Source organism: Vicugna pacos, chromosome 33, assembly GCF_048564905.1.
Source record: "Vicugna pacos chromosome 33, VicPac4, whole genome shotgun sequence".
NCBI classification, from domain to species: Eukaryota; Metazoa; Chordata; class Mammalia; order Artiodactyla; family Camelidae; genus Vicugna; species Vicugna pacos.
In genome coordinates, this window is record NC_133019.1 from 8,200,582 (window position 1) to 8,211,500 (window position 10,919).

The window sequence follows — 10,919 nt, forward strand, 5'->3', positions numbered from 1 at the left end:
TGATATAACTCTACCCACGTGATCAGAAATAAATAACCACGATGCTGGTAGCTGTGCCACAGTACTGTGTGAAACCGCTAGGATCGGGTATACAGTATGATGTATTTGAACGAGGTTGGCCAGCCTGTGGCCTTAAAGTGAAAATCTGCCTAATCAAAGCAGGAGAAACCAACATGGTTGAATGTTGCTAGAGACCAAGAGGAATGAAGGTTGACTCCTGGAGGCTCTCCGAATGTTCTTAATAATCCTAGAATATTAGACCTAGCCGCAGGTGTCATCTTTCCCCTTCCATCCAGTGCAAAAAGAATTTTTTTTTCCTACAACACTTGAAGAGAGGAAGCAGTCTCTCCTCAGCTTAAATATATCTGATGTGTTCTACATAACAGTCTGGGAAATTTGAGGGGGAAATTAGAAGACCGAGTTTTGGGTTTTACTAAGTCTCTTTACCCACTTTCCGTTTTGCTGGTCTGATACTGCTATTTCAGTTCTAGAAATCACCATTCAATACTTCACTCGACTCTTGTATTACTAATCAGAAACATGCAAGGGGAGGGTATAGCTCAAGTGGTAGAGCACATGCTTAGCATGCATGAGGTCCTGGGTTCAATCCCCAGTACCTCTTCTAAAATCAGTCAATCAACCAACCAATCAATCTAATTACCTCCCTCCTCCGCCAAAATAAAATAAAATAAAATAAAAAACTAATCAGAAACATGCAGTCATCCTTTGGTATCCTTGAGGGACCGGTTCCAGGACATGCCGGGGTACCACATTCCAGGGATGCTCAAGTCCCATAGCCGGCCCTCTGTATCCACGGTTCCACATCTGATAATTCAATAATTCAACCCATTACGGATTTTGTACTGTTGTCGTACTACTTACTGAAAAAAATCCTCGTATAAGTGCACTCATTCAGTTCAAATTCGTTTGTCCAAGGCTCAACTATATATGAAAGTATTTGAGGGGGAAAATTACATACCAGCACAATACAGTAAAAATGCAGATTATTATTACTGAGTCCCTTTCTTAAGTTCAGACAATTCTGAATTTTCAGTTTAACTAAGAATTTCTTCCTGGGCTTATCTCCCACCCAGTAATTTCTGGCACAAGCTGGTTTATTAGACAGAATGAGGGATCTTTTGTGAAGGCTGTGGTTCCCTGGTGATGAGAGAGGAGGACGCTGACTGATCTCGAGAAACGAAAACATTTCGTTTCCCCAGAGAGGTGCTGAGAGATACAGGCTACTATGACCCTGCTGCCCAAAGTAAAATACAGTTACTGTTTGTTCTGAGGACACAGGACCCTTTAGAAACTTGTATCGCTTTACTACAATGTATAATTTTACATGCATATTTACTCTGACCTCAGTTTAGTCCATATTGAAATTGTTTAGCTTTAATTTTTGCTGGAGGGCAGAACTGAATCCTTTATCAGAGCAGCCCTCCATCACCTATCTAGATACTTGTAATTAGAGGCTCAGGCTTTGGAGTTAGGAGACAGTGCATTCAGTTCCGTTTCTGGCTCCGCCAGCCACTTAGCTATGTACACCTACACAACTTTCAGAACCTCGGTTCCTTATCTGCAAAATGGGGATAATGCCTCTCTAAGAGGCTCTTGTAAGGATAAATGAGGAAGTATATATATGATAGTATATATCAAGCAAATAGTTCTGCAAATGGTAGCTAATTATATTGAAATATTTCTGTAAATAAGACCTTATTAAGCACATATACTAGTTACTCTACTGCGGCTCTCTGATTTTTTTTTTTTTTAACATATAAGGTTTCTGAAGGCCTCCGCACTGAAGAGGTTATTCCTAATGCTCTAGCAATTGCATTGATCTCTTTCTTCCCGAGCGCTGAGTGTCATAAGGCTAGTTCTGGAGTGGGGTTTAAGGATTATCACGTGAAGATCCTCTCTCCACTCTTGATTCATTCACTGCGGTCAATGCGCCTCCAATTTCCATTAAGTAAAAGGTTTTCTTTAATCCATATACATTGAACTGTGGCTTGACTTTGGTGAAGTACAAGGGAGTAATTGCTTTGAGACCGTTCTAGTAACATCAAAACACAAGAGTAGGGCTCAAGTGATTTGTCAGGCAGCTTTTAAAATTGTTGCTTATAAAAGCAAGAAGAAAGAGATTTTCCTTGGTTTTAAAGGCAAGGCTTTGACTAATTATTTTGAACTACAGTTCCCAGAATGCCATCTGCTGACATAAATGAACGCCTACTTGAAGTTCATCCTGAGAGCCTGAGACCAATTTGTCTATTTCATGGCTCATAAACTACTCAGATCCAAGCAACAATATACCTAGGAAAGGTTTCCTGGACTAAAGTGAGGCAGAGAAAGGGGCCAGTAACTAAACACTCACCTGAACGGTATTTTTGAGGCATTATTTGGCTAAATGCTCCAGTTTCGCTTTCCTCTGCAGTGGAGAGACTCGTCCTCCAACTGTTCAATGTATGAAGCACTGCACAGACGAACAGTAACTAGGGCTATGCCCCGCTCCATCCCTGGGGATTACAGTCTAGCCTTAAGGATGTCCAAGGCAAATCAGTCTAAGGAAAATAACATTATTTAAGGATCTCTGAATCAGAGGACCAAGACCCTGACCATACTTTTGATTTTGTAAGATTCTTTATTTCGACCTATGTTGAGTGGTATTTGCATTGTCCTCGGGTAAAGAGCAAGGTTAAAGTCAGGTCTCTGGGTATCGACTCAAAGTGGAAAAACTCAACATTGGGGAAATGAAGTCTCTTAATGGATCCTTGCCCAGGTTTCTTCGTCGGTAAAATACAGACAAGAATACCTATGCACTGCAAAAGGTGCCCCTGTTTCTGTAAATAAAACAACCATTTATTACCTAGGAGACTATGACTATGAGCTGCAATAAAAAAAATGATTTAAAGTGTAGTCAGACTGCCTGAGTTTTCTGTTCCACCACTCAGCTGGTAGAATAAATGGTTATAACTGGTTTCCTTAAGCCTCATTTGCAATCTTTAAGATGGAATCATTATAGCGTCTGCCACTTGGGGCTGCCATAGGGATGAAATGAGATGATACATGGATATCATCTCAAAGTGTCTGGCACGGGGATGGGCTCATGACAGGCATTCTCTACCTGCTATTGCTGGTAGACCCTTAATCTTTACCTTCTCCTGTTCCTTCAAAGCCCAGTTCTACACTGTCACCAAGCCCTGTTAATTCTCCATCTCTCTCTCTCTCTCTCTCCACTAATGATAAGTTACCTATGAAGGAGATGAATAAATTATTGCTATGAAAGATATACACTCATATAAGAGTTGGTTATCTCTGGGAAGGAAGGTAGGGGAACGGATTTTAGAAGGGGAACAAGGAAACGATCTGTAACATACTACGTTTTAAAATAGTATCTTATACAAATATGGCACTAAGGGTTAGATGGTATTTTTCTCTCTACTTTAATGTAGGCTAGAATTTTTTTCTTAATTAAAAAACCTGACCTCAGTAACAAAGCACTGTGATGTTAGACAGCTGACTTCATCTCTGCCAGCTTCATTTTCCTGATCTGTAAAATGGGAACAGTGGCACTTTTGTAATTGCAGGGCTACAATGAAGAACGCAGTGGGATTACACGTGGCCTTTAAAGAGATGTCATGGTTGTAATTATTACCATCTGGTAGTCTCTTTGTCCATTGTGTTTTCACCCTCTAATTTAAAATGCACCGGTTTGCAGAATAATCATCCTTGAACACTGCTTCAGCTCGCTGCCCTCCCCGAGAGCCTGCATTTTCTCCCCGGAGTGTACCCAGCCCAGCCCAGTCGGGGCGGGGCTGGCTGGCGAAAGCCTCCTCAGCCCCTCTCCCAGCCCCAGCCCTACGGCTGCGCCTCAGTTACAGCAGTTATCACTTGTGCTGTCCTGTGAGAGCCCCTGAGAAGCAGAGGAGCTGGATTCAACTTGATATTTCCAGTGAAAGGGGGGAAGAAGAAAGGAAGGGAAAGACTTGGGGCTGGGCTCTCGTGCTGGCTCCCACACGAGCCCTCGCTGGGACAGTCTCCTTGGGACGAGTCATCTGAGCTCTGTGTTCAGTGTCCGACCTGTGGGGCGGGCTGGCTGCGCTCATGACGGCCCCTATCAGCAGGCCCTCCTCGGTCTACTCTGCCTACACTCAGAGAATCCCCGGCCGTCAGGCTGGGCTCCTAAACGTGCCACACGCACTCACTCGAATTCTATGCTTATTTTTCCCCAAATCTTACCTAGTCTCTGAAACCCTGCCTGCCCAAGTTCTAGGCCTACCTTAACCTTCCTCAATTTATTTTAACCCTAAATAAAAAAACCTAACACATATATAACTTATGGAGAACCACCGCTCTAAGCACTTCATACACACACACAAGCTAAAGCCTCACAAGAGCCCTGTGAGGTAACTATTATTATTATTATCCCATTTTACTGATGAGGGACTGAGGCACAGAGCGTCTGAATGGGCGTGGCCAAGGTCACATAGCCAGTAAGTGGCAGAATTTGAAGCCACGTGGTCTGCTTCAGACCCCATGTACTTCACCACCACCCTAAAACCCCTTGCTAATCAGTAGCTTTTAACTGCTACACTCTATCATATCATTTATATTTTCATGAAAACTGAGTAACACTGCACTCATTTACATCCTCTTAGATGTCCCGGTAGCTAACAGCATAAAGCTAACACCCCATAAACATGATCATTAGAAATGAAATCTTCATGTGATTACACAGGCCCAGGAAGGCAGACCTCTACTAGCTCAGGTGGACTCTACCCCCAGAAGATGCTCTCCTGACAGTCAGAGCGACCCCGTGAGAGAGGCAGTGTGGATCATTTGATAGGTGGGGAAAAGTGAGACGCAAAAGGCTAGGGTCACTTACTCCAAATTATACCCCAAAGCAGCAGTGCCTGGAACAACTCAACGCCACCTGACTCCAAGTCCTGGCACTTTTCTTTACCAGGCTGTCTGGGATTTCTCCCAGGTGAGGTCAGAGCAGTGAGACACTTGGAATATGGACAGGAAGTAAGGAGCGTAAGAAATGCAAATGCCCTTATAAATACCTGTTCTCGTCTTATGCGTGTTTTCCAATAAAAAAGAAATGAATGTGACACAAATCCTGGCTCTAAGCTGTCCTTAGCTGCTTGGAGACCTGTCTCACACATGTTACAAGGTGCTTGTGACAAGGGCCTGACCTTCAGCTGCATATAAATCAATGAAGTTAGAAGACACCCTCACACCATACACAAAAATAAACTCCAAATGGCTTAAAGACTTACACAGAAGACAAGACACCATAAAACTAGAAGAAAACATAGGAAAACACTTTCTGACATAAATCATAGTGATGTTTTCTTAGGTCAGTCTCTGAAAGCAATAGAAATAAAATCAGCAAAAATAAACAAATGGGACCTAATCAAACTTACAAGATTTTGCACTGCAAAGGAAACCATAAACAAAATGAAAAGACAGCCTATGGAATGGGAGAAAATATTTGCAAATGATGCGACTGACAAGGGCTTAATTTCCAAAACATACAAACAGCTCGTACAACCCAATAATGAAAAAAACCAAACAACCCAGCCAAAAACTGGGCAGAAGATATAAATAGACATTTCTGCAAAGAAGACATACAGAAGGCTAATGGGCATGTGAAAAGATGCTCAACATTAGAGAAATGCAAGTCAAAATTACAATGAGGTATCACCTCACACCAGTCAGAATGGCCATGAGTATAAAGTCTACAAATAACAGATGCTGGAAAGGGTGTGGAGAGAAGGAAGTCCCCCTACACTGTTAGTGGGAATGTAAATTGGTACAGCCACTATGGAAAACAGTATGGAAGTTCCTTAAGATATTAAAAATAGAGCAACCAAATGATCCAGCAGTCCCATTCCTAGGCACATATCCATAAAAGAGGAAAGCTCTAATCTGAAAGATACATGTGCCCAGTGTTCACAACAGCACTATTTACAATAGCCAAGACATGGAAGCAACCTAAATGTCCAGCGACAGATGACTGGATAAAGAAGTTGTGGTATATATATGTACAATGGAATACTACTCAGCCATAAAAAGAACGATGCCATTTGCAGCAACATGGATGGATCCAGAGATATCATACTGAGTGAAGTAAGTCAGAGAAAGACAAATATCATATGGTACCACTTATATGTGGAATCTAACATATGATACAAATCAACTGATTTACAAAACACAGACTCACAGACATAGAAAACAAAATAGTTACCAACGGAGAAACGGGGTAGAGAAGGGAAAAATGAAGAGTTTGGGTTTAGCAGATACACACTACTATATATAAAACAGATAACAAGTTCCTACCGTATAGGGAACTATATTCAATATCCTGTAGTAAACTATAATAGAAAAGAAAATGAAAAAGAATATATATATAACAATCAATTTGCTGTACACCAGAAACTAACACAACACTGAATCAACTATACTTAAACAAAAAATTAAAAAAAAAAAAAAAGAAAAAAAGCAAACCAAGAGCCTGTCCTTACTTTCACTTCCGACAGGGCCCGTAATTATACAACGATGCATTTCAGAACCCACTGTTGGCTTACACGAGCCAGTTCCTTACCTGTCACTTGCACCCGTGTCCTGGGCGTGGAGGTTTTCCTTGCCGGCCACCTGAGCTGCTCTTCTGCTTGCTTCCTCTTCTGCCTCACTCAAGCTCTCCTCCTCTAAGCTGTCAGGCTCCATATGGTCGTCCTGGATCCGGTCTTCAAGTTCAGACTGGGGCTTCATCTCCTGAGTGAGGCTTTCTGCGTCAGATTCCAAGGAGTCTTTTGAAATCAAATGGAAGTCTTCTTTCTTAAAAGGTGCCTCTGTGGACTGGGCCTTTAAGTTGGTGTGATGAACAGGAGATTGAATAGAGAGCTTGGGAATTAATATTCTGTGACTCATGTTGGAAAAATATAGAAATTGACAGGGATACTCTTGTGGATGGCAGCAGCTGGTTGAATATTTAAAGTTGTGGTTCACAAAAGCGTTTGCCTAAAAAAATCACATTTGTGTTACTCTGTGACTACTGAAATCTTTTCAATTCCAATGTTAATCACAAATTTAAAGGCATAAGAGAACCTCTTTATATTATCTGCTGGCTTTTGTATGCACCCTTTTGTGTGCATGAGAAAGGTCTGCTGGGAAAACTATTGTGTTTTTCCCTCTGCAGAAACACATCTGATGTGGAGCTTATAAACAGTCTGAGTAATCAAATGCAGCTTTATTGAGAAAATCAAATGGCTGAATTCTTTTTTTCTAGCTTCCAAGGGCTTGTTACAGGTAAGTCTGGACAAAGCCAATTGGTTAATTATGGACAGGACTTCGGTGGCCTTATATCAAATACCCAGGGCTCTGATATAAATATGCCATGTTCAGTAGTATTTATGGACGGAGTGAAACAGCTTCAGGGTCTGCCTTTTGGAAAGGAAAGGGTGGGAGTGGAGAGGAAGAGGATGCTTTCCGCAGTTAGAAATGTGAAGTCGGAAGCTGTTTCGTTCATAGACCCGCACTGGCTGACTTTTTGATACCCAGCTTGCTGCTAGGTGGGAAGATGTAATTTAGGTGAACATTACATGGAGATCACCCTCAGCTCAGTATAAAAACAAATCCTTTGGTAACAATTAAAACTGTTCAACAAAATATTGGGTGGCCTTGTGAATTGTGCCATTGAGTGACTCACAGCAGAGGCTGGATATCCACCGACCTGAAAGGATGCTGTTCTGGGGACTGTTGGGTGGATGAGAGATTGGCCTGGATGACAGCTCAGGTCCCTTCTAACTCGCTTAAGACTGTGACTCAAAGTGAGCCCGCTCTGTCTCAAAGACCCACGAGAGGGTTTATAGAAAGGGTGCTTTGAGTTCAGATAGGATTGAAAGGAAATGATGTTTTGGGGTTGTGTTTCCTTTCATCTCTACCTAGCATTTCTATTCGCTCTGTCTTCTGTCTCACCGCCTTTACGTCATTTTTTTCCCTGTGGGTCAGATAACAGAAACCACCTTTCTCATCAGAGATTACTGTAAAATTTGTTTTAGTGGCTTGCTCTTGCTCTTTGGCAAATCCTAACTAATTAAATAACACGAACTTACTCCTATTCCTTACAATGTTGACCTTGTTGCTAACGTTTCCAAGGAACATCATCAACTCCTTGGAGGAAATCTTAACAAACAAAACAGACCAAAGGTAGCATTCATATTTAAATACGTATGATAGTTAAATACCTAATGATTTTCTTTTTAATTCAGAGTCCACCCTGTTGGTAGACTAACCTATTGTTGTCAAACTGTACAGACTGGTTTGCTGTATTAATTCTCTTATTTTAAAAACACATATTTCATTCTACCGTATTAATTCTAATTTTGGTAAGTGAATTAACTGTTGCTTTTAGGATATTTTTAGAAAGTGGCAAATCTATCATGTACTAACACATTTTAACTGGAACAGCTAGTAATAAACACCAGTTTTACTTTGAGAGTTCAAGTCCCTGTACTTGGGACCTCAAAGAAACTCTTAAAATAATCACTATATTTCAGTTTGGTATGACTCCTTCCAGAAATTTGGTCCCTTCAATTTCTCTTCTTTCTTTAAATGACGTGGACTAGGGTTTCTTGGAGATAATCGGTTAAAAATGATAGAAAACTTTTGTTAATGAAATTTGGGAGACTATGGAGAACAAAGCCAGCTACCATCAAGGCTGGTCTTCTGTGGAGGCGGGAAGTTACAAAATCATGGGATTAGAGAAGGAAAAGCTGACAGCTCAAATAAATTAGAAAGTGGGAGTTTTAAATGTAACGAATGTGGCTTCCTAATGGCACAAAGTTTTTCACTGAAATTTCTGACGAAGAGGGGCTGACACCTCTCCAAAGTAAACAAGACAGGGATATATCCGGTGACACTAAGAATCAGCTAATTCCCTAGGGGTCCCTCCAAGACCTTGGGTCTAGCCAACTAGCCCTGGAGAAACAAATTTCCTTCTTTAGCTGAGAACGAGTCCAGCTTTAGGGACTCAACGACCAAGATAGCGGTAGAGAAAAAGTTGCGCTATTTTGAAACAGGCCCCAAGCTGCCCAAAGGGGCGTTGGGTTTACTTTCTCCCGCTGCTTTTCTCCTGTGGACAAGACTGGGCACCCAGGGGGCGTTTTAAGGCCAAGGAAGTGACGGGTCCGGTGGGTCTGGTGCCCTGGAAAGGTCTAATCAACGCAGGCTAGGGCTGCTCTGGGAGTCTGGGCACCAAGGCCTTTCCGGATCCCGGCCACTGGTCCCTGGGCCCTCGTCCCTGCCTCGGCCACAGTCCACCCTTCCTGCCTGGTCCCAAATGCTCTTCAGCGCCGGCTCTTTTGAGCTCTCCCGGTCCTGATCCAGTTTCCTCGGGAGGTTCCTGCTGTCCCCACCCCCAGTCCTACCCCTCCCGTTTCCCTCTCCCCAGGGCGCACCGCCCACCCCGTTCAGGAGGCAACCGCCTGTCACCTGCCCAGCGCTCCTGGCTGCTGCGACCCCGGCGGCCCTGCATCCTCCGCGCCACCAGCCGGCTGCCAGGCCGCCGCCAGGTCCCCGCCCCGCGTCGCCCAGCGCTGCCCTGGAGACGGGGGCCAACAGAGCCCGCCCCCCCCCTCCCCGCAAGGCTGTGGGCGGGGCCGCGCGGGGCGGGGCCCCTGCCTCCCAGTGACGGTGCCCTGCCCGGTCCTGGTGGAGAGGAGGGGAAGGGGTGTGTTGATGACGTCAAGGGCAGAGCTTCTGGGACTCCAGGAACTCTCTGTGAGGCTCCTGTCAGGTCACTCTGGCTTTCCAAAGTTGAAAAGCAAGGAAAGGGCACTGAGTGGGAGAGAGATTTGCAACAAATACTGCTAGGATAGTGCTCCTCCAAATTAAGATGGCAAAGAGTCCAGTTAGAGAATGGGCAAATGACTTGAATAGGAATTTCACAGAAGACATCCAATGGCAAATAGCTATCTGTTGTTGATTGAAAAGGTGCTTAGTTCGTCAATAATCAGAAGATAAGACTACCGTCCATACTGCTCCATACTCACCAGATGGGCATGAATTAAAATATCTGACACGCCCCGAGTTGGGGAGGATGTAGGGCAAAAAGACCTCATATACTGCACATGGGAGTGGAAGGTGGTGCAGCTACTTGGGAAAATGGTTTGACACTAGCTAGAATGTGTACACTCCGATTTAGCAATATCCCTTTTAGGTGTTTACCCCGCAAAGTGTGTGCTTATGTGCACCCAAACTGGCAAGAACTGAACTCTCCATCAACAATAGAATAGTTAATTAAGTTGTGGTGCCCATGTACTACCACTTTATACAATAGTGAAAAAGAATGAAATATAGCTACACGCAGTGACACAGACCACCTTAAAAATAGAAGGAAAAAAACCCAAAACAATATTATATGATTTTTTATATAAATATATTTAAAAGGCAAAATGAGACTGTTATGTTTATGGATGCATACTTAGCAGTGAAAACTATGAAATAAAGATCAAAGTACTTCTTGTAAAGTTAGAATCGAGGTCATTCTGGGAGGCAGGGTCGGGGTTTGGGGATGGAGAACCTTGGAGATTGTGTTTCCTGACTTAATGCTGGTTACGTAGATATTCATTAAGCTATACATTTATGAATATTTCACTATTAGAAAACCTTCAAAGAAGAGTAAGAAAGGAAGGGTTGGGAATTATATTCATATTAACATAGCATTAAAACTACAAGTAGATTTGAATAACTATCTTCAAAGAGGCAAGGATTCTTTCAATACCAGTTGCCTCATTAATGATAGGAAACAGAGGATTGGAAAATATCTTTAGTACTCAATTTTACTATTTTTTATTCTGATTTTTTTTATGAGTTAGATTTTTTGAAAGAAACCTTTGACAGCAGAGACCTTGTCT

The 10,919-nt window shown here is 42.7% G+C and overlaps 1 protein-coding gene across 9 annotated transcripts in view; it reads right to left on the bottom strand.

Moving 5' to 3' along the window:
- Positions 1 to 9,621, bottom strand: part of JHY (junctional cadherin complex regulator) — a 53,208-nt gene extending 43,587 nt beyond the window's left edge. For 3 of the 9 annotated variants that reach the window (XR_012066598.1, XM_072953948.1, XM_072953945.1), the window contains exons 1-2: positions 9,496 to 9,610; positions 6,608 to 7,023 (exon numbers count right to left, since the gene is read on the bottom strand). Coding sequence is in view for 7 of the 9 variants with exons in the window: in XM_072953948.1 (XP_072810049.1) it covers positions 6,608 to 6,933 (326 nt within the window). In the remaining 2 variants the exon portion in view is untranslated. Of the gene's footprint in view, positions 1 to 6,607; positions 7,024 to 9,468 lie in introns of all 9 variants that reach the window. The other 6 variants (XR_012066599.1, XM_072953947.1, XM_072953946.1 and 3 more) reach the window with 6 other exon arrangements.
- Positions 9,622 to 10,919: the final 1,298 nt, after the last annotated feature.